General features: G+C 48.2%; 1 protein-coding gene across 6 annotated transcripts in view; it reads right to left on the bottom strand.

Moving 5' to 3' along the window:
- Positions 1–27,691, bottom strand: part of FOXK2 (forkhead box K2) — a 66,529-nt gene that overhangs the window by 29,905 nt on the left and 8,933 nt on the right. For all 6 annotated transcript variants that reach the window (XR_011234915.1, XR_011234919.1, XR_011234916.1 and 3 more), the window contains exons 2-3: positions 6,242–6,436; positions 1,441–1,588 (exon numbers count right to left, since the gene is read on the bottom strand). Coding sequence is in view for 1 of the 6 variants with exons in the window: in XM_069483053.1 (XP_069339154.1) it covers positions 1,441–1,588; positions 6,242–6,436 (343 nt within the window). In the remaining 5 variants the exon portion in view is untranslated. The remainder of the gene's footprint in view (positions 1–1,440; positions 1,589–6,241; positions 6,437–27,691) is intronic.

Genomic DNA, 27,691 nt, shown 5'->3' with positions numbered 1-27,691 from the left:
CCTGAGCAAGAGCAAGACCCCATCTCTACTAAAAAAAAAAAAAAAAAATAGAAAGAAATTATATGGGCTGGTCCGAAGGTAGTGAGTTATCTCACTTGATTGTTCACAGTCAGTTACAGATTAAACTACTTGTTCTACTACTTTCCCTCCTCCTCACTACTGCACTTGACTAGTCTAAAAAAAAAAAAAAAAAAATTATATGGACAACTAAAAATACATGTAGAAAAAAATTAGCCAGGCATGGTAGCACATGCCTGTAGTCCCAGCTACCCAGGAGGCTGAGGCAGGAGGATCGCTTGAGCCCAGGAGTTTGAGGTTGCTGTGAGCTAGGCTGACGCCACAGCACTCTAGCCCAGGCAACAGAGTGAGACTCCTGTCTCAAAAAAAAAAAAAAAAAAGAAAGAAAAAGAAAAGAAGAACATATAACACAGACAGAAAAGTTCAAAGTACATTCATGTCAGCTGAACAAATTTTTGTAAAGTGAACATCAGCACACTAGGCCGAGACAGAAGCAGCCTGCATCCCAGACACTCTCAGCTCATGGCTCCTACCTCTCAGAGAGGCTACCATTATTCCTGAACTTTTATAATAATCACAATTTTGCTATGATTTAGTAAAAGTTTTACCACCTGACCTGCACCCTGAAACACTACAATTTACATCTGCCCAATTTCAAGCCTGATAAAAGTGGCACTGCGGAGAACGCAGCCCTGGTGTCTCCCGCAGGCCCACGCAGACGCTGCTGCTGTGCTCTGGCGGATGCACCACGTCTTACAAACACGCAAAGCACGGCTAGGCACAGCTTCTGTTTTCTTTTTTCCACTCAGTGTTGTCACAAGGGCGCTTTCATGTAAGTGAACACGCTGTGCACTGGTCCCCACCACGTCTTATCACTGTCCGTGGGGGCACTCAGGCTGCTCTCGTCTCCTGTTTTATACAGACTCGTATCCTTTCCCTCGGACCAAGTCCCCAGGGAAACTACCAAGTCAAACAATAAAAACACACAGGACCAGAGTGCAACCATCAGTACCTGCCGTGCAAAGAGGACGGAGGTGTCCCCCCAAAAGGTGTGTGTGTCTGCACAACCTTCAGCGCTCCAGACAGTGACGGTAAACTCCGTCGATGGTTTCCTGGGACACACATGCGCGTGAGCTCCCTAGGGACCAAGACATTCTCTTGGCTTCCACTGTCAGCTCAGCTCTCGGCACCTGGGACCACGGCTGCCACTGGGGAAGCTGTGGCCGTGTGCGGAATGCCTGGAAGAACGCGTGAGCAGAACCCCAACCCGAGAACACACTCAGCAGCACGACCACCCTGCGCCCGCAGGGACAGCACTGCATGGGTCACGCCAGCCCGCACTTCCCCCAAGGCCGGGAGGGGCTGTTGCTAGACACACCGAGGACAGTGCAGCCACCTGTTTCAGGATCACAGAACATTTACCTTCGGGCTGTCTCCACCGGAAGCTTCCTTTTCATTTTCCGGCTGCGAGTTTTCAGCCATTAAATTGAGGTCAGATGGTATCACTCGGCCCATTTTGTACCCTGAAGACCCCGCTCCCCGGGGGCTGGATGGGCAGGAGTTGGCAGCACTGTGGGGAAGAAGAGGTTGTTCTTCTCAGTCTATCACAGAATGTACATCGTACTGCACTTTAACAACTGGCTGTCACTTCAGGGAAAACAAATATAAAAATTTTAAAAAGAGAACATCAGCATTTGCTATGGAAAGACAGACTCTTACCAAGTCTCTGAAATTTCAGGTCACCCCAAGAAGCAACCTGGACACACAGGGTGTCTGCACCCACACATGTCAGCTCATGACACTGTAAACAAACTCTCACGGGAGCCAGTGGCCCACTCATCAGACCAGTGAGGAAACTGAGGCTCCGGATGTTCCAGAATATACCAAAGACACAAAGCGACATGCTGCGGGTCCAGAGCTTGACTCTGGCAGGGGGCACAGAGTCCACGGAGCTCTCAGCTCAGCCAGGACAGGCTGTGACGGGGTGCCAGCAAGGACAGGGGAGCGTCGGGAGCACAGCAGGACCGCCAGCCAAGGACGTGCAAGCCAGGGTGGAGCGGGTGGCTGTGCCCCAAGGACGGCAGCCGTGGACACCGACGCTGGCTGAGGCTGTGGCCGCAGGGCCCAGAAGCACGTGGCAGGTCAGGCAGCGCACACCCCGAACGCGGAATCAGACACCTGTTCCTAAACACGTCCTTCCCCCCAAAGGCTGGGCAAAGGAGTATTCTGATTCCTGATCTCGGTGCTGGTTACATCTGTGAGGAGTCGAGGAGCTGTGTATTTGGTTTTCACTTCATTTTCTGCACAGTGTACTTCAATAAAAAGAATGAGCCACTGATACCAAGATTATTTTAAAAATCCAGTAAGTTACATAGGTGTCTGGTGAGGGAAATAAAAGAAATATTACAAATATATAGAAAGTTACTGGAAAAAGTACCCCAAGAAGCCTAACAGCCGTTACCTGTAAGAAACTAAGGCGGAGGGCCAGGGAGATGCGGGTGTGGGGAGGGCAACACACTATCGCCCGCACCCACTGCCGGGCTCTGCCGCGAGCCTGCGTCGTATGCTCCCCCACCAAACAAGTGTCCCTGAACGCCAGCTGAGGGTCCTTATCGTACTGGGCAAAGAGCAGGAACAGGAAAGGCTCGGGGCATCTATGAGCTATGGGTATAAAAACTAGCCAGCTTTTAAGAAGTCTAGGCTGCAGGTAAGTGTGGACGTGGGGAAGGCAAGCGCCCAGGGGCTGCACGGCAGGTTTGGAGAGTCGGGCTCAATCCACCGCCAACAACGCCCTGACCCCTGAGCCCGTCCTGCTCGGCGTGGGGCTCCCGAGGCTGCCTGCTCTGAGCTGGATCCGACAGGTAGGTGTGGGCTTTCCCCTCCACCTCAGGACTCCTGCATCCTTCCCACGTAGCGCTGGATACACACCTGGCAGCGGGACTCCTTGACTCGTGCCTACCCAGCGACACATTTGCTACTCAGCCCGCTTAGTCACGTACAAACTCAACCAAAGTGGGAAGCAGACAAGGGACTTCCTCAGCAAAGCAGCCACAGGGGGGACGGAGGACAAGAGGGTGCCTGAGACCAAGAGCGGCCCCCAGACAGCACCTAGACGGGGCAGTGGCTAGAGTCCACCTGGCCACTTCCTCCATTTAACAGATAAATAAATGCACCAAACATTTTTCCAGGAGGCCTATTTTCTTTCAATTTTTTTATTGTGTAAAATATACATGACATAAACTTTACCATTTGAACCATTTTTCAGTGTATAGTTCAGTGGCATTGAGCACATTCACGCTGTGTGATCATCACCACCATCCCTCTCCAAGACTTGTTCATCTTATAAAACTGACACCCTGCCCCTGTCAGACACTAACGCTTCACCCCCCGCCCCCAGGCCCAGGCAGCCATTGTTTCCCGTCTCTGTGAATCTGGCTGCCCAGGGACCTCCCACAGTGAAATCAGACACTCGGTCACGGTCCCGAGGGGCCTACTCACTGAGCACGGTGTCCTGGGGGTACGCCCGGGCTTATTTACCAGCTGTGCCAGGAGTTCCTCTTCAAGGCTGAACACTCTTCCACTGCACGGATGCTACATGTTGTTTGTCCATTCACCCATCAGACGCCTGGGCTGCTTCGACCTTTCGGCTGTGGTGCACAGTGCTGCCATGACCACGGCTGTACGGATGTCTCCTCGACACCCGGCTTTGGTCCTCTTGGGCGTGTACCCAGAAGTGGAATTGCTGGATCGCACGGCACTCCTGCTGTGAGTGTTCTGAGGAAAGACTGCACTGGCTTCCCCGCAGCTGCTTCACACTCCCACCCACCAGCAGCGCACAGGGCTCTGACCTCCCACACCCTCCCCAACTCCGCCTTTCACAGCGGTTGGGCGAAAGGAGGGAGGTGGCCTCTCACTGTGCTTCTGATTTGCATTTCCCTGATGACTAGTGACGCTAAGCATCTTTTCACGTGTTTATTGGCCATCTGTGTACCTTCTTCAGAGAAATGTCCTTTGCAGTTTTAACCTGGGTCTTGGCTGGTCCGAAGGCAGTGACTTACCTCACTTGATTGTTCACAGTTCCAGACTGAACTCCTTGTCCTTCCACCTTCCCCTTCTCGCTACAGCACTTCACTAGTCTACACAGATAAAACAAATCAATCACTGCGTCTTCTGTCTTTTTGTTGTTGATCAATACACTCTGGATATCAATCTTTTGACAGATACGTGATTTGCAAATACCTTCTCCCATTCCATGGATTGCCTTTTTGTTCTGTTCATATTATCTTTGATACACAAAATTTTTAGATTTTGAAGTCCAATTTGTCTTTTTTTAAAATGACAAATGCCTTTGTTGTCTGTGCCTTTGGTGACAAATCCAAGAAATCATTGCCAAATCCAAATGTCATGAAGCTTCTGTCCTATGTTTTCTTCTTAGAGTTTTATATAGTTTTAGGTCTTACAATTAGGTCTTTGATCTACTTTGAGTTAATTTTTGCACATCGTGTAAGCTAAGGGTCTGATTTCATTCTTTTGCATGTGGACATCAAGTTTTCCCAGCACCATCTGTTGAAAAGTCTGTCCTTGTCGATGATCACTTGACCACCCATGTGAGGGTTCATTTCTGGGCTCTCTGTTCTGTTCCACTGGTCTGTATGTCTGTCTTTATGCCACTAGCACACTGTTTTGATTACTATAGCCTTATACTAAGTTTTGAAATCAGGAAGTGTGATTTCTTCAGCTTCGATCTTTTTTAAGATTGTTTTAGCTATTTGGGGTTCCTTGAGATTCCACATGAATTTTAGGATGGGTTTTTCTGTTTCTTTTCTTTCTTTCCTTTTTTTTTTTTTTTTTTTAGAGACAGGGTCTGGCTCTGTTGCCCAGGCTAGAGTGCAGTATCGTGATCATAGCTCACTGCAGCTTTGAACTCCTGTGCTCAAACGATCCACCTGCCTCAGCAGCTGGGGCTACAGGTATGCACCACCACATCCAACTAATTTTTAAAGTTTTTGTAGAGACAGGGTCTTGCTATGTTGGTCTCAAACGCCTTGTGCCTCAAGTGACCCTCCTGTCTCAGCCTCCCAAAGCACTGGGATTACAGGTGTGAGCCACTGTACCCAGCCAGGTTTTTCTATTTGTGCAAAAACTGTCATTGATGACAAAGAATTTAATTTGACAGGGGAAAAAAAAAGTTACTGGGATCATGCTGAATCTGTAGATTGGTTTGGGTAGTATTAAACATCTTAACAATATTAAATCTTTCCTATGCATAAACATGCGGTGTGTTTCCATTTATTTATGTCCACTTAGTTTCCAGAAGGCCTATTACTGATGCTGGTTTTAAGATAAAAAACATAAGCATGCGATGTAAAGGTATGACCCAGAGAAGTCCGAGTGCCCTTGGTCAGCCACTTAGAAGGGCCAGCTCCAGGAAGACCAAAAGGGGCCCTTCTCTGCCTCCCAGCCCTGCTGTGTGGACAGACCCAGACGGTAGGACCCTGACACGTATTTGTTTAATGTGCTCATTTCACACCAAAGTCCAACATCACCTACAGCTGAGAAGAGGCCCACGTTCCCTACTCCTCCCGCCTGCCCAGGACCCACCAGAACCTCCAGACTGGGGCTGGGCTGAGCCCAAGCCCCGTCCCCAGGGTCAGACCAAGGCTTCCTACTGACCACACATGGCAACCTGACGTGCTTCAAGAACACCCCAAAACACACACCTACGGTTGGTTCTGTGGCTGTTCCTCGCCCTAAGTTACTCTCCCCTGACAGCAGCACACGAACCTAACCGTAGTGTGCCAAGTGCCAGGTCCTGCCCGAGGAGAGCCAGGTGGCTGTGCTTGGAAGGTACCCGGTCTCTCTTGGGACATCACGAGGAACACAAGTTGGTCACTTCGATGTGGTCAAACCAAAGTGCAAGTTTTCAGAATTTATGAGAAATTGTAACAAACTAGAAATATTCAAAATTAAAATTAAAATCTACCTCATACTTCAGACCAATATTACGAATCATCTGCCCCTTCAATTTACACTCCAATCAAAAGAAGCCGTAAGTGAAAACCAGGAACGCCTGGGAACTGCATTTGAGGACGCAGGAAATTCAGAGCAGTCTTCAGAAACTCAGCAGACTCCTGGGCCCTGCAACGTCCCTCTCTCCACACGAGGCAGCCCCGGAAAGGGCTAGGTGTCACCTGGGGCCTGTGAGGGCGACAGGATGCTGTACCTGATGGTCCCCGTGGGGGAAGGGAGGGGGCTGATGAGGTGGGCCATGGTGTCTGGAATGTTGATGGTCAAGGGCGAGATGTGCGGCTGCACGGCCTTCACCGGGGACTCGGGCGCCTCCTGCTTCTCTCTCTTCTCGCTGGACAAGGCAGTGAACGTTATCTTGATGTTTGTGCTCGGAAACCTGAACGTGCACCTGGAAAAGAGAAGCCCAGGGTCAGCGCCTTCGGCGGCTCGGCCAGAGCAGGACACGGAGTCCCCGAGCGTCCCCCGGGCACTGCAGCAGGTGAGGACACACAGGAACACCCCAAAGCTCAGCTCACTGCGCCACTACAGGTCGCTTGATGAATAAAACGAGTAAGGTGTCTGGTGACTTTAAAACATGAATAGACAAAATACTATTTCGACCAGCCAAACAGGAAAATTAAAAGTATAGACTCAAAAAAGACTCTGATACCACTTAATATGCATTACTCCTTTTAAAATAAATGCACAAATATGATATAGGTCTTACAGTAGATTTAGAACAAAAACTCAAATACCACTTAATATATATTATTCCTTTCAAAATAAACAGAAATATATCTGGGTCGTCAGAAATAGACAATTTTGTGGTAATTTTCTTACATAAGAAAGAAAAATCATTCTTTGTCTTTAAAAAAAAAAGAAAATCTATCACCATTTTCACTGCGCAAACAAGAGCCAGAGACATTAAATCACAGGAAGAAAGGTTCTCAGCGTCATACTCTGGGGCTCACATTTAATGCAGCTTCCTTGACGTGACTCAACTATATTTGAAGAGGAAAAAAAAAAAAAAAAAAGTAATGCAAGCCAAATACCTTCAAAGAATAAAATTTAAAAATAGCCCCACAGACTCTCAGAATCTCCAAGTCTCAATTTTGTGCCCAGTGAAACACACTCTGCCTGTCTACAACCGGCCCAGAACGAGCCAGGGCTGTTCAGCTCAGCTCACGTGCGGCAAACTTCCCGCTGCAGGGTCCCTCTCAACGGGGTGGCCGTCCTCCCTGCAGACTCAGCGGGTGGAGAAGAGCCTAGCAGGACTACCCCTTCCGCGTGTCCAGGACACCACGCTCCTTCCTGTTCCTCCCTGGCAGAGGCTCCTTCTCAGCCCCGCGGGATGCTCCTCTTTTGTGCCCCCGGTGTTCAGTGCCGCGGCCCAGACCCAGCTGCTCCCACCACGCCGACCCCGGGGCAAGCCCTTCGGGACTGCGAGAGCTCCTCACACACGTCAACTCCCGCAGCCCCACTGCCAGCTCGAGTGCCCCCCTGCACTCTGGACCCCATCTCCAATCGCCTGCCAACGCCTCCATCCGCACCAACACAGGGGTGGCAAACGAGACCTCCAACCCGGCTCCCCGTGCAGGCGAGCATGGAGTTGCCCCATCCGCCCACTGAGGTGTCAGCTCTCGCCTCCAAAACACACTCATCTTCAAAACCAAAATGTGTGCTCTGTCAAAGTCCCTTCTAAGACACTGAAAAACCAAGCCACCTTACCTTCTTGTCTTGTTCACCCTCTAGGAGAAAATGTTTGCAAATCACACACCCAACAAAGGACTCTCACCCAGATGACATAAGAACTATCCAAAGTCAACAACAAGAAAACAATCGCACAGACACTTCACCAAATCATCACACAAAAGGTGTCCAGCATCACTAACCATCAAGGCTATGCAAATTAAGACCCTCATGAGATACCACTAAACACCTATGAGACGGGTAGCATTTAAAAGACCAACAACACCAAGCGTTGGTGAGGATGTAGAGAAACAGACCTCTCCTCTGTTGCTCACGGGAACGCACAAGGGTGTGGCACCCAGAAAATCAGTTTGGCAGTTGCTCATAAAGTTAAACATACACATATCACATGATCAAGCAACTGTACTCCTGGGCGTTTATCCTGGAGAAATGAAAACCTGTGTTCACACAAAACCCACACACAAACGTACACAGCAGCTTGGTTCATGGCAGCCCCAAACTGGAAACCACTCCCGAGCCCTGCAGCAGGGGAGCAGTTAAACGCTGGCTCATCCAGCAACCGCACGTGTGCAGTGGGAAAGGCCAGGCCCCGAAAGTCACACCCTGTGTGACCCAGCACTCTCAAAACAATGACACCACAGACAGGAAGGGCACACGCTGGTGGCCAGGGCTGGGGGAGGGTGGACAGGTGGCCCCCAAGGAGCAGCACCAGAGTGGCCTCTGCACCTGTACAGGGGACGACATGTCAGATTATAGACACACCCGAGCAAAGCACACGTGCAAAGAAGAGCGAGAACCCACCTACCACATCCACCCCCACCAGCTGCCGCATCTCCCCCCACCTCTACCTGCGAGGGGGGTTCTTGGCGGACGAGGCTGGCCGCCATGACTCGGGGGAGGCCAGGCAGGGAGGTGCCACACCCCACAGCACAGTGCACAGGACGGCCACCACAGAGAGTGACCTGCCTACAGCCCAGGGCCTCTCCTGACACTCCACGCCCAGGCAACCTCAGGTTCACACTGCAGGGACCGTCTCAGCCAGCAGCCACCGTGGGTCTCAGAAACAGTCCTCCCTGCACAGGGTCCCGCTCACGGAGTCCCACTCACGGGGGCCCACAGGGAAAAACGGGCCTCTGCTCCTCCCGACTTCTGGCAGGGGCCCCTCCCCTCGGACCCCAGGTCCCCACCTCGCCTCCCAACCTGCTGCCCTCCACGGCTTTCCTGAGCCTCCCCCAACTGTCCCCCAACCCCTGCCTCTGCTCCTCACTTCCAGCCATGCCCGTGGGTCCTTCCGTGGGCCAGGTGGGCCGCTCCCCCAACAGCACGCTCAGCTCGTGCTGTAACCCAGGCCTAGGGGACCCCCACTAGATATGTACTAGGCCCTCAGCATATATTGGTTGAATTAATGAAGAAAATACCCAAGTTTACATTACAACAGGAATTCAAATCAGCAAATCACACGTCCAGAACAAACCCGACCGAGCACCTTGCAGCTGCCTTGCTACCACCAGTGAGGCCCGAATCACAGCGCTGGACCTGGGAAAGAAGGTGGATGAGGCCCCACTGGCCACTCACCTTCCAGCGCAAGAGACGGGGACAGCATTGGAGTAAGGACAAACCTTCCCCTTCCCCTCACATGCAGAAGACAGTTTGGTTTGGGTTATCCGGGGTGATCTGCCCACAAGGTCCGCTGGGCAGAGTCTGTCCAGGCAGGAGAGGGAGCCGGAGCTCCGCACTCACACAAGGAAGCTCGTGGGAACCAGGCGGCGTCAGCGCCTCCACCTTCTTGGACTTGAGAGCACATATTGAGACACTGATCCCTGTGTGCACAATACAGCCTATTTTATATCCTTGCAAATTATGAAGTGAATCAACTAAGACCAGGAGAAAAAGACAGACCTTCACTGGTATCTAAACCAAAGAGTCAAAGGCAGAAGCAGAGAGAAAGAACCAGGGAAACAGAAGATGTCAAGCTGCTTCAAGCTGCACACCACACACTGCTGTTGAAAAGCCTTAATTAAGCGCTGACGGTGTGCTGGGATGCGATGATGCAGTGTCCACACCGAAACACAAGGCCAAGGTCGAAAGACGGGAAACACTTTGTGTGCAGTGGCATCCCCTGTTGGCTTTACAGGCTGCAAACCCACATGCCACTTACTGCTGTGCGTTGAAAGGACATTCACCACCTGTCATGTGCTTCAGATCTGCTCAGCCCGACTCCTAGATTCACATGGAAGTCACCTCCAGGTTCCACTCACTGCAGCAAGGGACAAACTGTTACCCCGAGGCCACAGGACACTGGCCTGGCCTGAGGTTCCACCAGGCGCTGCGACCCATCCCAGGACGCCCGCCCACCAGGGGAAGGTCCCGAGACCGCCCAACCTCTCACACCAGCCTAAAGCCACGGCTAGGGGTTCTCGTGGTTCCCATGGGCAGGAACCATGCAGGTCCCAGGCAGCACCCGCTCCCTGCAGGGCTCCCCTCTCAGCTTCAGCTGCAGGCTGGTCACACCACTCAGAGATAACAGGACACGTGAGGGACAACCACGGCAACTCGGAGGATGAAGCTTTACAAGACAGACACTGAAAAAACTTTTACTACTTTATCTGCACACAAGTGAAAACCAAACTAAAAGTAAAGAATAAAGTGAAACCAGTGAACTGGGAATTCAGATTATCTGCAACACTCTTGGCAATGATTTGAACCAAATATAAGCAACTTGGGACAAACTACATTTACCAAACTCGACCTGAAGCAGCGACTGTCAGAGGACCAGATCTCAGAAATACACCAGTCGCGGCCACCAGCACCACGGCCTCCATATCTAGCGTAAAACAGAAGATTCAGGGCCAGGACGTGTTCACGTAAAGAACAGGGAAGTGGAGGCAGCAGACAAAAGCTCTGCAGTGGCCATAACGTTCTCCGTGATCCGGAGGGTGAGGCGAGGCCCCGGCAGGCCAGATGCAGCAAGACGGCAAGACTGACACAGGCGAAACTTGTCACACCTGAGCGCACGTGCTCTCTGGGGAACAAAGAGCCAGAAGACGAACACAGGCAAACACGTTTGGGGCATTTTCCAGTAAACCTGAGCTCTGCCCTAGTTGGAAGACAGTAAGACAGAAACAAGGGTGGGCTGAGAGGGAAGAGCCTGGCCACCTGCAAGGTGTGTACTGGTCACCTGGACCACAGGATGGTGGTGTGACCTTGGAGACCTGTGCTCCCTGAAGTGACCTGGAGGACGACACTGCAACAGAGACACACCAGGACCTGTATGAAACTACCAGGACACTGAGGCCCCCCCAGCCTGCGCCAGACCCCAGCAGCTGGGCCACAGCTGTCCGACACCCACATCAGTCGTCACTCCTACCCCCAACGCAGGCTGGGCAGCGGCCTGAACAAGCCCCATCACACCACCTCTCTGTGCCTCGACTTCCTCCACTCTAAAACAGAGATGACAGTACCAGTGTTGTGAGGGTTAGTTCAGCTGACATTTATCAAAGAGACGTTTATTAAAATGAGAAAAAAAAAACATCTGCAGTCCGACTTCAAGAAGTTAATACTAAAATGCTCAACATCACTAATCCCCAGAGAAATGCAAATTAAAACCACAATGAGATACCACCTTACCCGTCAGAATGGCCATTACTAAAAAGTCAAAAAACAGATGCTGGGGTGGATGCAGAGAGAAAGGAAAGCTCACACGCTGCCGGTACGGCTGCAAACTGGTACAGCCCTGAGGGAAACCAGTGTGGAGATTCCCCAAAGAACTAAATGCAGACCCACCATTTGGTCCAGCAATCCCACTGCTGGGCATCCAAAGGAACCGGAGTCACTAATCACTGGAATGTTTATTGCAGCACAATTCACAACTGCAAAGATTGCAACCTCAGTGTCCATCAATTCATGAGTGGATAAGGAAAAAGTGGTGTATATATACCCTTGAGTACTACTCAGCCACAAAAAGGAATGGAATAATGCCTCTTGCACCAATGTGTAGTGAACTAGAGACAGTTATCCTAAGTGAAGTATCTCAGAAATGGAAAAACAAACACCACATGTTCTCACTAATAAGTGGGAGCTGCTAGATGGGCACACTCAGGCACAAAGTGACATGAAGGACATAAGAAACCAAGAAGGGGGTGGAGGGGAGGGCGTGTGTGGAATAAAAACCTACCTACTGGGTGCAGTGAACACTATTCTGGTGGTGGGCACACCAAATCCCTGACTGAAGATACCCATGTAACAAAAATATTTGTACCTTCTTAATATTTTGAAATTAAAAAAAGATTGAATACCTTTTCCCACAGATGGCCATCTGTCATCCACCGTGCTGTCTGTTCAAATCCATCCTGAGGTTTCGCAGAAGGCCCACCCTTGACCAGGACAGCACACTCCCGGCCTGTCCTCCCAGGAGAGAGGAAGCAGCAGCGAGGGGTTCCAACAGGGACAGGTGACAAAGGCAAGTTCCTTCCTCCCCTGGAGGGCAGCCATGGGGCAACAGGCAGCCTCTGTACCTTCTCAGCGTGTTTCTGCAGTTCACACAACAGGCCCACACCCCATGCTCCCAGTCTGGCTTCCTCCCCAAGGGTCATGTGCGTGTCCTGACGGTGTTGCCGGGGCCTGGCGAGGCGCTGCCTGTGGGCCAGGGCACCACCGCACTGAGCCATCCCAGCATTTCCAATTAAAGACGACAACGAACGCCATGCCGTGGCAAGGCCATCTCCACAGCACAGGACGCCCAGTCACACCGCGGCATTTAAAATGAGGAAGGCAGTGTCAGGCCACCTGCTGACAGCCCTTGACTAATGGCATGGGCATGTGCTGTGTGTCCCCACCCCCTGGAGAGATGAAAGTGGCGCATCTGAGTTTTAATCTAAGAGTGAACCTCTCTTCCTATGTTTATGAGCCATGAAATATATTTAAATCTATCCAAGTATCCTGGTAACTTTATACTTCTTAATCTGGGTTCTGATTGCATGGGTGAGAGTTCCTGTTTTGGGTTTTTTGTTTTTTTGTTTTTTCAAGAAAGAAAGAGGAGTCTATTAATTTGCCAGCCAATGAGGAGGTTGGCAGACTCCTGTCTCAAAGTCCCAATGTCCTTTGTATCAGTTTTGCTGATTTAAGTCATACACTGATTATGAGAGAGAATGAACTTGAAGCATTCTCGGAGTTGAGAAAGAGAGGATCTAAAAGCAAACGTGATGACATGTTAACACTTGGGGAATCTGGGTGAAGGGTAGGTACACTGGAATTTTTTAATTTCAGAGTATTTCAGGGGTACAAACGTTTTGGCTACATAAATTGTTTTTGCACCATTTGAGTAAAAGTTATGTGTGCCCATCCCCTAGATAGTGTGCATGTACCTGTTAGGTGTGACTTCACCCATCTCCTTCCCCCCTACCTGCTTGATGTCCAATGAGTACTATTTCCATATGTGCACATAAGTGTTGATCGATTAGTTATAATTTAATGGTGAGTACATGTGATGCTTGTTTTTCCATTCTTGTGATACTTCACTTAGTAGAATGGGCTCCAGCTCCATCCAGGATAGTACAAAAGGTGCTAGGATCACCATTGTTTTTTGTGGCTGAGTAGAACTCCATGGTATACATATACCACGTTTTATCAATCCACTCATGTACTGATGGGCACTTGGTTTGTTTCCACATCTTTGCAATTGTGAATTGTGCTGCTATGAACATTCAGGTGCAGATGTCTTTTTTGTAAAATGTCCTTTGTTTCTTTGGGTAAATACCCAGTAGCGGGATTGCTGGATCAACTGGTAGGTCTACTTTTAGCTCTTTGAGGTATCTCCATACTATTTGAGAGTTTTTGTTCGTAAAAGTTCATCAGTTATACATGCTGGATATGTGCACTTTTCTGCACAGATAGTATGCTTCACAGACAGGGATTACAAACAATGTAAAAGCCATCCGGGTAGATGAATGTAGAAGTCAGCAAAGTGTGGATACTGTGACAGTCACACAGGGGTTCACTGTGCCATCTTCCTTACCTTTGTGCTAACAATGACCTACACCTTCATCTGGGTTGTGATTACACGGTAGTCACGTTATCACTGTAATTTTCTTTTCTATGTAGGTTACATTGAAAGCAAAATATAATAAAACTGTTTTCAAGTTCTTTATGGAGTTCAATTACCTTTTAAATCTTTGTTCTCCTTTTCTAAGCTAGAAATTTAAAATTGCATAATAATTTTGGATTAGTTGCCTCACAAAATTAAAAAGCCACAAAATGTTGTACCAGGAGGAAGGTGAGGACAAACAGAGGAGTGAGGCCACAGGGGCTCCTTGTGGGGCCCGGACAGCGAGTGCCGGCCTGACCTCAGCCGCTCCCCCGCAGAAGTGCTCAAGGTCACAGCAAGAGTTCCAAGTGCGTAGGAGACACTAGGCGTACGTGGGGACAGCCTCATCCCGTCAGGCCGTCACAGTACCGAACACAGCGAGTTCTTAAAAGTACTCTGGTTGATTTTTGCAAGATCTGAAATGAAGTTCAGTAAAGAATAAGAATCTGTTCGCAGCCTGGGACATATGGCAAAACTAGGGAGGAAAGGGACAGATTAAGAAATGCACCATATGAAAAGCAAGCCAGATAGCAGAAAGCAGGGTGGCAAATCCTTCAGTAAAAACTGACCAGAAACATGAACCCCAGGAAAGCGGCCTTGGGTACCGAGCACCCCCGAGAGTTGTGCATCTCACACAAAAAAAACCATGCGTCAACAATGCAACGGTGGACAGTCAAACTTATTTGGAGAGCCTTAATAAAAATCAAATTTTCTTTACTTGAACAAATATCAATAATTCTAACTGGATTCAGTGTTGCAAATATCCTTCTCCCAGCCTCTCTCTCTTCTCTTCCTATATTCACTTTCTTGTTGGAATGGAAATTATGACAAATGAGATGTGCACAACATGGTCTACAGTTATGAATTAACAGGAGCATAAGGAAGCTCTAAGGACTCCAAAGACCTGTTCTTCAGGTACAAAGCCAGACCTTGCAGGAAGCCAGACCTTGCAGCAATACTTCCATATTAACTACCGTCACACAGTCCCGCAGAAATGAGTCAGAATTAAGTAAGTCTCCAACTAAAAGGAGAGTTAAATTTAGTAACATTTCTTCATGCAAAGCAAGTTTAACCAACTAACCAATTTGTCAAATGATTCCCTGCAACCAGTTTTCAAAAAAAGTACTTCAAAGCAGTCCCCTACAACCTACCAACATCTTCCTCACACCCCACGGCAACAGAATAAACACCCCCTTCAGCGGAGACGGTCTCCAGTTCAGGAGAGCATGCTCTGTTCCTGGAGTTTCTTTTTTTCTTTTTCTTTTTTTGAGACAGTCTTACTCTGTCGTCCAGGCCAGAGTACAGTGGTGTCATGGTAGCTCACTGCAGCCTCCGACTTCTGACTCAAGTGATCCTCCTGCCTCAGCCTTCAAAGTAGCTGGGACTACACGTGTGCATCATGACACCCAGCTAATTTTTCTATTTTTGGTAGAGATGGGGTCTCGCTCTTGCTCAGGCTGGTCTCAAATTCCTGAGCCTGACCTCAAGTGATCCTCCCATCTTGGCCTCCCAGAGTGCTGGGATTACAGGCGTGAGACACTGTGCCCACCCTCTTGGAGTTTCTTTAAATGATTCCAATGGTGTTTGTGTTTCTTAAGAGCTCATTACACATTCCGAAGTCTAGAGGCCAAGAAATCATGCCTCTTCACACCCACCCCCCTGAATTTGGATCTCACGAATGCAGGAGTCAGACCCCTCCAGGAACACTGAAGTCCCTGAAAACCATGTCTGTGTTTCTGTGGAGCCATGCTGTAGCTGGATGACAGAGCCGCTGCCTTCAAATGGGGCCACATGTCCTTGACATGCAGAGGAGACCAGGAGCAGCAGGGTCTGGTCACAGGCAGTGCTGCAATGAAAGGCAGGTGCCGCAGAGCTGCCGTCAGCCTTGGCACCCTCGTGCCTGGGTCCCCAGGAGGCCACGTCTGCTTCCCCAGGCTCCGGACATTCTTTCCTGCCGCGGCCCAGACAGCCCACACTGAGAGGGAAAGAACTTGCCACGAGTGAGCTTCTCTCCGCCTACTTAAAAAACATCCAAATGTGCACCAGACACACACTACGAGGGTAACTCTGAAATCACTCAGTTTTTAAAGAGTATTTCAGAAAATTCAACAAACTCTGCAATTTGTTATTCTGCAGAACGCAGTGAGCCACATGGTGCCTGCGGGCGTGGTGCCTTGCAGACCGCGTGCGCCACACTGGAGGAAACCAGAGTAACCGCACCGGTGCAGGCGAGGCCTGGAGATGCCACTCAGCCGACATCAGCAGCCGTGGCACAAAGGGACCGCAGGATCCCTGCCCTGGTGCCCGGAGAAGACACAACTTCACCTCTGGGGTTCCTGCCAAAAATAACTAACCTGGATCTAATCAAGAGGAGACATCAGACAAATGGGAACTGAGGGACATTCTACAAAGTAACTGACCCATGCTGGTCAGAGGTGTCAATGTCACAGAAGACACAGGAAGGCTGAGGAACGGTTACAAATTCAAGGAGATTAAAGAGACAGGAGAGTTCGCGCCACGTGTGACCCTACTCAAGAAAAAGGCCTTGCTCTTCCGCAGCGCCAGGCATCAGCAGAGATGGGCGGAGTCTGCAGAAGGTCCGCAGTCGGCCACAACGCCGCGCCAGTGCGAACTGCCGTGCTGGTGCCTGTGCTGTGGTTACGGAAGAGAATGCTGTAGGAAATGCACACTGGAATAGTTGAGGTACAAAAGCATGATTACTTCCAACTTCCCCTCAAATGTTTCAGGAGAAGGATGCATGCAAGTTTGGCAAAACATTAATAGTGTGGCAATCTGGAAAAATGGAAATTCTCTGTACTATATTTAGTAACTTTTCTGAAGTACTTTCAAAAGAAAAAGAAAGTTTTATAAACCTTCAAGCAAAGTTCACTGACCTATGTTTATACAAGGCTGGGAACCATGAGTCTTGGGGTCCATGTCAAGGGGAGCACAGACACGGAGAATGTTTGGGAACCATTTCTTTTCTCTCTCTTTTTAAAAATATCTATTTTTAGCATGTTTTTTCTTTTTTAAAAAAATTTAGGCCAAGCGCGGCGCGGTGGCTCACACCTGTAATCCTAGCACTCTGGGGGACCGCGGCAGGAGGATCACTTGAGCTCAGGAGTTTGAGATCAGCCTGAGCAAGAGCAAGACTCCATCTCTACCAAAAATAGAAAAACTAGCCAAAATTAGTGGGGAGTCTTGGTGTGCGCCTGTAGTCCCAGCTACTCAGGAGGCTGAAGCAGGAGGATCACTTGAGCTCAGGAGTTGAAGGTTGCAGTGAGCTATGATGACACCACTGCACTCTAGCTGGGGTGACAGACGGAGACTCTACCAAAAAAAAAAGAAAGAAAGAAAAGGGCCGGGCGCAGTGGCTCACGCCTGTAATCCTGGCACTCTTGGGAGGCCGAGGTGGGTGGATTGTTTGAGCTCAGGAGTTCGAGACCAGCCTGAGCAAGAGTGAGACCCTGTCTCTACTAAAAAATTAGAAAAAAGTTAGCTGCACAACTAAAACATATAGAAAAAATTAGCCGGGCATGGTGGCGCATGCCTGTAGTCCCAGCTGCTTGGGAGGCTGAGGCAGGAGGATCGCTTGAGCCCAGGAGTTTGAGGTTGCTGTGAGCTAGGCTGACGCCATGGCACTCTAGGTCAGGTGACAGAGCGAGACTGTCTCAAAAAAAAAAAAAAAAGGAAAGAAAGAAAAGGAAGAGAAGACAAGAGATGAGATTAAATTTCCACTCCAAGTCCTGCCAGCGACTGTTGTGAGAAATTATCCCACTGGTCCTCTCTCATCTGGGTCACCAGCCAGCTGGCAGCTCTTGGTGCAGACGGTTGGGTCAGGCTCTTTGGCAGCAGCGCACGGCACACCACATATACAACAGCCCTGCCATCCTGTGCCAACGCCTCCCTCTCAAGGTATCTCAGCAGCACTAGGAAGTAACCAAGCTGGGACTACTGTTGAGACGCAGGACACCACACTTGCCCAGATAACACTCACGTGAAACCACCGTGGGTTTTCCAACATGCGCCACCACCTCCCCTAGACTGAACTCACAAGACAAGCTAAGGGACAGCGCCTGGGTCCCTTCCTTCCTTTGCTCCGTCTACAGCAATTCCTTCTGCTGATTCTGTAGAGCAGTAGCCCCTAGAGGGCTGTGGCTGAACACCTCTAAGTGAAAAGTTCAGCAGGAGTCAACAGATGTATTTATATACAATTTATGAGTAATACACCATCAAAAAACAAACAGGCATGGCCAAGCACAGTGGCTCACGCCCATAATCCCAGCACTTTGGGAGGCAAAGGCAGAAGGATCATTTGAGGCCAGGAATTGAGACCAGCATGAACAACAGCAAGACCCCATCTCTTCAAAAATGAAAAAATTAGCTGGGTGTGGTGGCACCTGTAGTCTCAGCTGCTCAGGAGGCTGAGGCAGGAGGATCACTTGAGCCCGGGAGATAGAGGCTGCCGTGAGCTACAATGACACCCCACTGCACTCCAGCCTAGGCCACAGAGTGGGGAGGGAAAAAAAACAAAAGGGCAAAGGAGGGAATGGGAGAAAATATTCACAATACACATATCTCACAAAGGATTTGTGTTTAGGATATAAAAACAATTCTTCAAATTCGATAATAATAAGATGAACAGCCCATTAAAAACCTTCACTAAAGAAGACATACAAATGGCCAATAAGTACATGCAAAGATGATCAATACCATCAGTCATCAGTGAAATGCAAACTAAAACCACAACGAGGTACTACTATACACCCACAGAATGGCTAATATAAGGAGACGACCCAAACCAAGCACTGACAAGGACATAGAGCAACTAGAACGCTCACAGTGCCAGCAGGAAGACAAACGGGGGCGACAGCTTCCACAGGTCTGTCAGACTTTCTGTAAAGCAAACCCAGCCTGACCACCAGCCCCCATCACTCTACGCTTCGGTCTCTGCCAAGCGAGACGAGAGCACTTGTCTGTCCACACAGACTCGTACATGACTGCCCAGCCGCCTCGCGGATCCACAGACGGTGGTACGTCCATGCGAAGGAACACTACTCACAGGACATTCAGTCACCACAAAGGAAAACATGCCACACAAGTAACACGGCTGAACACCCGACATAAGGCAGAGACTGCCTGGGGCTCTGAGAGAGGAGGGGGTAGGAGGCAGGTTTGCGGGGGATGGATAGTATCTTGATCAGAGATGTATCAGGTTGTCAAAACTCTATGAAAGGGGCCGGGCGCGGTGGCTCACGCCTGTAATCCTAGCACTCTGGGAGGCCGAGGTGGGCGGATCGTTTGAGCTCAGGAGTTCGAGACCAGCCTGAGCAAGAGCGAGACCCCATCTCTACTAAAAATAGAAAGAAATTATATGGACAGCTAAAAATATATATAGAAAAAATTAGCCGAGCATGGTGGTGCATGCCTGTAGTCCCAGCTACTCGGGAGGCTGAGACAGGAGGATCCCTTGAGCTCAGGAGTTTGAGGTTGCTGTGAGCTAGGCTGACGCCACGGTACTCACTCTAGCCTGGGCAACAAAGTGAGACTCTGTCTCAAAAAAAAAAAAAAAAAAAACTCTATGAAAGGTTCCCTGAAAATGGGTGTGTTTTATCCTCTGTAAAGTATACCTCGAAAAAAGTTTACTTAAAACACACAAAAAATTAAGCTGGCAATAATATATTAATATATGTATAAATATTACTGTATTATACATTATAAAACACAAAAATAGCTACTGAGTAGGATGAGAAGGATAACCAAAAAGCGTATTTTCTTCCTAAACTCTTTTTTTTTTTTTTTTTTTTTGAGACAGAGTCTCACTCTGTTGCCCAGGCTAGAGTGCTGTGGCGTCAGCCTCGCTCACAGCAACCTCAAACTCCTGGGCTCAAGTGATCCTCCTGCCTCAGCCTCCCGAGCAGCTGGGACTACAGGCATGTGCCACCATGCCCGGCTAATTTTTTCTATATGTTTTAGTTGTGCAGCTAACTTCTTTCTAATTTTTTAGTAGAGATGGGGTCTCGCTCTTGCTCAGGCTGGTCTCAAACTCCTGACCTCCATCGATCCTCCCACCTCGGCCTCCCAGAGTGCTAGGACGACAGGCGTGAGCCACCGCACCCGGCTCGTTCTCAGGGCACTTTGTAAAAAGATCACCTTCACTGCCCTCAAGTGCCTGCAGTGATGAACACCTGCAAATGCGCCTACGTAACTTCTTGCTTGCCCACGACACATGCAAGCAGAGATGCACACAAGAGGAGGCATTTGCTGAACTGACAGCAAAGTCTTCTTAAAATACCATGCTGAATGGCCAAGAGGCACACAAAAAGATCTTCAGCATCATTACTCATTAGGGAAGCACACATTAAAACCACAATACCTGCTAAAATATGGAAGATGAAAAAGAGAATGCCCAGTGCTGACAGAGCTGTGAAGGCCCCTGAACCCGGCATCGCTGTCAATGGGTGCAAACTTCACCAAGTGTCTTCCAGCATGTGGAACCTACGAAAGCTGAGCACACCACATCCTCAAGCCAGATGCCACCTGGCCAAGGAGCACATCCAACAGAAATGTGCATGTGCTCACCAAAAAACATGTAGAAGAATTTCAATAAAATTTTCAATAGCCTTCCAACATAAAAAACCTACATGAATATTCATAGCAGCATTATCCATAACAGCCCCAAATAAAACTACTTTAAACATCCATCTACAGCAGAATATCACACTGTGGTATATTCATGTTACTAAATGACTCTACAGCTAGAATGAACGATCCACAGCTATTTGCAAAAATATGGACTAAGCTCGCTAACATTCAGTGAGAAGCAAACATCCACCCCTCGAAGCCCACCTGTAGGAATCCATGCACACGAAGTTCAAACACAAACAAATTCACGGTTTAGAACTCAGGACAGTGGTTCCCAGTCGGGGGCTCTGACAGGGAGGGGTGGTCGCAGATGAGGAACGCACCTTCACTGGGACAGATCACACAAGTAGTTCTCATTAAGCTTTTACTGAGGATCTATCTGTGCACTTTTCTGTGTTTAGCTTATACTGGGGGGAAAAAAAAAAAAAAGGAGAGTAATAGACACCAACTAAGAAAGCCCTCCTGCAGTCTGGGTGAGAACCACTAAGTGAAGAGCTATGTATGGGGAGGAAGAAGGGAATGGACGGGACGGAACAGCGAGCAGATGAGGGTGGCCCGCGGGTCCTGGACGGCCCACGTCAGCTCGCAGGAAACACGGAGGACGCTTTCAGCAGCCAGAACAGGACTAGAGGGCGGCCGCCCGTCCGCATCCAACCCTTCAATCCTCCCACGTGACCTGCCTGCAAGTAGCCTCTGTGACCTATACAGGTCCGCAGTCCCAAAAAGCAAAAAGCTCTGAAAAATCTAACCTGAAATCATTTGGCAGTCAATTCTGACACAAACTGAGAAAGAGCTAATTATAGCCCTAAATTATCCCACTTAGTAAGAATATTCATGTGTTTTTACAACAGAAATTCTAATGTATTAGATTACAGGGTGCTGGGAGTGTGAGATCGATCATTACAGTACACCATGGTACTACTTTTCTAAAATCCCAGCTACTCTGATTTTGAAACACCTCTGGGCCTGTGGGTTTTGGGTGGAATCTGTGTATGAATGAACTGGCACGGTATCAATTCCCTGGGAATTCCTCCAGAAACATTCTAATTTGTTTATGGGGCAAATCTGATGGCTTACGTAAAAAAGAATAAATGGCTCACACCTGTAATGCCAGCACTTTGGGAGGCCAAGGAGGGAAGACAGCTTGAGATCAGGAGTTGGAGGCTGCAGTGAGCTATGCTCACGCCACTGCACTCCAGCCTCAGCGACAGAGCACGGCTTCCTGCCTCAAGGGAGAGACAATAACAGACACGAGGTAAACTGTTTATAGGTTGTACACTAAGCATGATAAAACCATCAATTTTTCTGAGTGTCATATCTGAGGGTCACATAAGTATCAATTGGTAGCATACAGATTCAAGTTCATAAATCAAAAAATTTAAATCATTAGTTGTTCAGAATCTACACTTATGTTTTAAAACCTTAACTCCCTAAAACTTCTTATTTCAGGACTACTTGCATTCACAACTTCTTCAACATGACCTCGTTCCTAACCCTGCCCCACCTCGCCTGGCCCTGAGCCCCACCAGCTGCACAGCCACGTGGAAGGGGAGCCCCTCAGCAGAGCCAGGGATGCTGTGGAGCTGCCCACACGGGTCTCAGCCGCCCTCCAGTGCCAGGAGAGCCTGCGGCAAGGGCAAGAGCAGCCACATGCACCCAGCGTGGACCCATCTGTCCCAGAAAGAACCCACTCGAAGCTGGACCACTGTCGGCCCCTGAAGGTGCCTGAGCTTCAAGTCAACACAGTATTAACACGTAAACGCCTTTTTCACTCAACAAGCCCAGGTGTGAGGTGTGGGAAAATCAATAAATGCTCACCTACTGGTATGGGACCTCTGCTGTCAGTCTTGTTAGTGGGCATAAAATGGAGAATTCAAGACAGAATAAAGTGAAAACTGGATCATTATTTGCTAACGTGTTGGTTCCCGCCCTGGGTGGCATGGAGACACAAAGGGAAGGACGTGGGCTGGTCCTATGGAAGAGGCAGCCTGCCCGCAGCCTAGGTGGGCAGGTGAGCAGAGACACAGCTCCTGGAGGATTCTGCAAGAATGAGGACAACTGCTAGGATGACAGGCTTGGGGTGATTTTTCCTTTTGCAAAATTAACTTAATGGTGTTGCATGTCTTCTAATAGTTTTTCTAAAACGCAGCAAAAAATTCCAAAGTTTTGAATGTTTTCAAAACATCTGACACAGGAACATCATTTCTAAGAATCCAATAACTCAAACTTCAATCAGTACTGTTTACAGCAGCAAACACCACAGGAAAGGCACAGCAACAGACGGAAACTGGCACAGCTAATTACAGGGGATGCTCATAAAGGGTTAACAGTGAAAACAATTCAGGATACAAAATCGCAACTCTAGCAGGGAACAATGCATATGTTTTATGTTAACAGTGTTAACTCTGCATAGTGGGATTGTGGGTAATTTTTCCCATCCACCTTTACAGTTCCAAATGTTCTGTAACAAGTATTATTTTATAATCTTTTCAAATAAACTTTGATCATTTAAAAAAGACTAATGGTGGCCGGGTGCGGTGGCTCACGCCTGTAATCCTAGCACTCTGGGAGGCAGAGGTGGGCAGATCATTTGAGCTCAGGAGTTCGAGACCAGCCTGAGCAAGAGCAAGACCCCGGCTCTACTAAAAAATAGAAAGAAATTAGCTGGACAACTAGAAATATATATAGAAAAAATTAGCCAGGCATGGTGGCGCATGCCTGTAGTCCCAGCTACTTGGGAGGCTGAGGCAAGAGGATCACTGGAGCCCAGGAGTTTGAGGTTGCTGTGAGCGAGGCTGATGCCACGGCACTCTAGCCCGGGCAACAGAGTGAGACTCTGTCCCAAAAAATAAAATAAAATAAAATAAAATAAAATATTAACAGCATCAGATCAATTCAATCAGCAAGTATCTGATTTCCTAACACAACACAGCGCTCCAGCCCTCTCGCCAGTCAGCTGTGGTCAGGTGACTGTGCCTCGGATCTCCATCTCCGGCACCAAGAACCTTCCACAACTAACTGCTAAGCTTTACGTTCTTTTTCCTAAACAATGTTTTCTAATCTCAAGTGCCTACCCAGAGCTGCTAGAGATCACTGTGAATGTCTGTTCTAACCTGTCTGGGGGCTGGACTGACAACAGGCACTCCTCTTGCTTTGTCTAACTCGGACTGGGGCCAAAATGCCTGAAAACACTTCAAGCTGATTTAACAACCCTCAGATGCCTGAGGCAAAAGATTACAGTCCAAACACACAACAGACTGCCTAAGGCAAAAACCGGGGAGGGTCTCTGGGAAATTAGGACATTCAAAAGCAACCATGTAGTATGGGAAATTCAGAAAGCCGTGCACGTGCCCAGGGTAAAGTGCACCCTCAGACAAGGCCTGGAAGACCCTGAGCTGTCAACTGAGGCTGGTCCCAGGCGAGGCGAAAAGCTGACCAGGAGCTGAGGAGGGCCGAGGCAGAGACAGTTTGCAAAGAGGGAGTGCTGGCACTCTGGAAAGCTGTCAAAACGGCAGCTCAACACAAGTTAAGAACAAGGACTTCGGCCGGGCGTGGTGGCTCACACCTGTCATCCCAGCACTCTGGGAGGCCGAGGCGGGGGGATCACTTGAGGTCAGGAGTTCGAGACAAGCCTGAGCAAGAGTGTGACCCCGTTTCTACTAAAAATAGAAAGAAATTATCTGGCTAACTAAAAATATATATAGATAAAAATTAGCCGGGCACGGTGGCGCATGCCTGTAGTTCCAGCTACTAGGGAGGCTGAGGCAGGAGGATCGCTTAAGCCCAGGAGTTTGAGGTTGCTGTGAGCTAGGCTGACGCCACGGCACTCACTCTAGCCCGGGCAACAAAGTGAGACTCTGTCTCAACAACAATAACAAAAAAAAAAAAAAAAAAAAACCCAAGGACTTCAGTGACACCTAATCGAGGAAGACAGTTCTTGCAGTAACAGTTGAGGAAAGTCACTAAACAAAAGGACTCCTGTAGCTTTCAACAAACAAACAACAAAATCCTAGCAAATAATCCTGGGGAAGGAAGAGAATCTGATTTCTGGAGCTACAGAATTTTAATAGTCAAATGTCCAGTTTTCAACAGTGGAAAAATCACAAGGCACACAAATAAATAGGAAAGTATGACTCAGTCAAAGAAACAAACAAAAAAATTAACAGAAACCTACTTGATGATCTTGAGGTTATCAAAAGGTGTGATGGCCAGGGACAGGGCTTGGAGAGGACTGTGAAGAGGGGGTGAAAGGCATGCTGACAGGGGGCAAGGCCTGTTTTGTTTACTCCCTGCTACCCAGGGACCTTCTTCATGGTTTGTTCTAAATCAAATTGATTGAAATGAATAAATAACAACCAAAAAAAAAAAAAAGTGACAGAAACCACCCCTGAGGAAAGCCAGATATCCAACTTACTAGACAAAGACTTTAAGTGATGGCTCACGCCTGTAATCCCAACACTCTGGGAGGCTGAGGTGGGAGGGTGGTTTGAGGCCAGGAGTTCAAGACCAGACTGAGCAAGAGCAAGACCCCATCTCCACAAAAAAATTTTTTAATTAGCTGGGCTTGGTGGTGTGCACCTGTAGTCCCAGCTACTCAAGAGTTCAAGGCTATAATGAACTATGATCAGGAAACTGCACTCCAGCCTGGGCAAGAGAATGAGATCTCATCTCTCAAAAAAAAAAAAAGAAATGAAAAAGGAATCAAACAAATCCTGGAGCTGAAAAGTATGATAACCAAACCAAAATAAATATTCACTAGAGGAGTTCAACAGCATATTTGAGCAGGCTGAAGAAAGAATCAAAAAATTTGAAGATAGCACAATTGAAATTATCAAGTTTGAGGAGCAGAAAGAAAGAAAGAAAAAAAAAAAAACTGAAGTAGAATGAACACAGCCTAAAGGAGTTACAGGACATCATCTAGCAGATCAACATACACATTACACAAGTTCCAAAAGGAGAAGAGAGAAAGGGGCAGAAAGTCTGAAATATCTGAAAATATAATAGTCAAAACTTTCCAAATTCGATGAAGGATAAGAACCTACAAATCCAAGAAGTTCAACAAACTCCAAGGAGGATGGACTCACATGACCCAAACTGAGACATACTTTCTCAAATTGCTGAAAGACAAAGACAAAGAGAGAATCTTGACAGCAGCAGAGAGACGCAACTGGTCTCCGTGAGGTTAACAGCTGACCTCTCAGAAGTCAGAGGCCAGAAGACAGCGGGATGACATATTTAAAGTGCTGAAAGAAAAACAAATCCTGTCAACCAAGTATCATATCCAGCAAAACTGTCCTTCAAAAATGAAGAAGCCAGGCACGGTGACGCCTATAGTCCTAGCTACCCAGGAGGCTGAGGTAGGAGGATCATTGGAGCCCACGAGTTCAAGGCTGCAGTGAGCCATGACCACACCTGGGAGCAGGTGCTGCAGTCCAGCCTGGGCAACATAGCAAAACCTTGTATCTCTTTTAAAAAGAAAAAAAAAAAAAAAGGGGCGGGGGGGCCACCCAGAAATTAAGACATTCTCAAATAAAATTTGAAAGAATTCATTAACATTAGATCTGTCTGTCCTACAAGAAACACTAAGGGAGGCCTTTAGGTTGAAATAAAGGTCTACAATGAAGGTAAATGCCCAGTCAAATATAAAAGCTAGTATTATTGTACTTTTGGTTTGTAACTCTACTTTTGATTTCCTACAGGTTCAAAAAAACAAATGCAGGCCAGGCGCAATGGCTCATGCCTGTAATCCTAGCACTCTGGGAGGCGGAGGCAGGTGGATTGTTTGAGCTCAGGAGTTCGAGACCAGCCTGAGCAAGAGCAAGACCCTGTCTCTACTAAAAAAAAAAAAAAAAATAGAAAGAAATTATATGGACAACTAAAAATATACAGAAAAAATTAGCTGGGCATGGTGGCGCATGCCTGTAGTCCCAGCTACTTGGGAGGCTGAGGCAGAAGAATTGCTCGAACCCAGGAGTTTGAGGTTGCTGTGAGCTAGGCTGATGCCACGGCACTCTAGCCAGGGTGACAGAACGGGACTCTGCCTCAAAAAAAAAAAAAAGAAAAGAAAAAAAATTAGCCCGGTGTGGTAGTAGCTATAGTCCCAGCTACTGGGAAGGCTGAGGCAGAAGGATCACGTGAGCCCAGCAGTTGGAGGTTGCAGTGAGCTACAATGATGCCACTGTACTCTAGCCCTGGAGACAGAGACCCTGTCTCAAAAAGAAAAAAAAATCCTCTAACAGCTTAGAAATGGCAAAAACCAAGTATTTTTAAAACACCTCCTATACACTCAAAATACTATTATACTCTGAAAAAGAACATGATAGTAGTCTCCAATTTACTTGTTTAGCGTTTTCTATATTCCACCTGTTCAAATAAAAGACAAAAGATGAGGTCGGACGCAGTGGCTTACACTTGTAATCCCAGCACTTTGGCAGACCAAGGCAGGAGGATCGCTTGAGCCCAAGAGTTGGAGGTTGCAGTGAGCCATGATGACACCACTGCATTCCAGCCTGGGCAACAGAGCAAGGCTTTGTCTCTTAAAAAAAAAAAAAAAAAAAAATTAAGAAGGTGAAGTTTTCCTACCGGCAATGATTGGTGTCTAACACTAAGAAACAGCATCATGGACAGGTGGGGCTTTGGTGACACTGACATCATGTCAACAATTCAATCTCCAGTGGAACCAGGAACACAGAAAACTGCAACAACTCAGCTATAACTCAATGTCTTCTTTTCCCATTAACCATAGATGTTTCCAGAATATTTGTATCAACCTAACTAAAGTTAATTAACCTGGCTAAGAATACTCAAGTGGAAGAATGTTAGGCTACTATTACCTTAAAAAGAACTGAGATGAATCTTCTCACAACTAGAGATGAAACTCAGGATGACATTTTGTGAGTCTTTCCAAAACTGCTAAGGGAGAGGAATTATCTAGTGATTCCACATGAGGTGTCTCCACCTCCAAGCTCCAGCATTTTAGAAAAGGCACTTTCAGGCCCAATGCGGTGGCTCACGCCTCTAATCCCAGCACTTTGGGAGGCCCACAGCGGGAGGATGGCTTGAGCTCAGGAGTTTAAGACCAGCCTGGGCAAGAGTGAGACCCCATCTCTACTAAAAGCAGAAAAACTTGGCCCGGCCTGGTAGTTTGCGCCTGTAGTCTCACCTACTTGGGAGGATGAGGCAGAGGATGGCTTCAGCCTGGGAGTTGGAGACTGCAGTGACCTGTGA

Source organism: Eulemur rufifrons, chromosome 9 (assembly GCF_041146395.1).
Source record: "Eulemur rufifrons isolate Redbay chromosome 9, OSU_ERuf_1, whole genome shotgun sequence".
NCBI lineage: Eukaryota > Metazoa > Chordata > Mammalia > Primates > Lemuridae > Eulemur > Eulemur rufifrons.
This window is presented reverse-complemented; position numbering and strand designations above follow the sequence as displayed.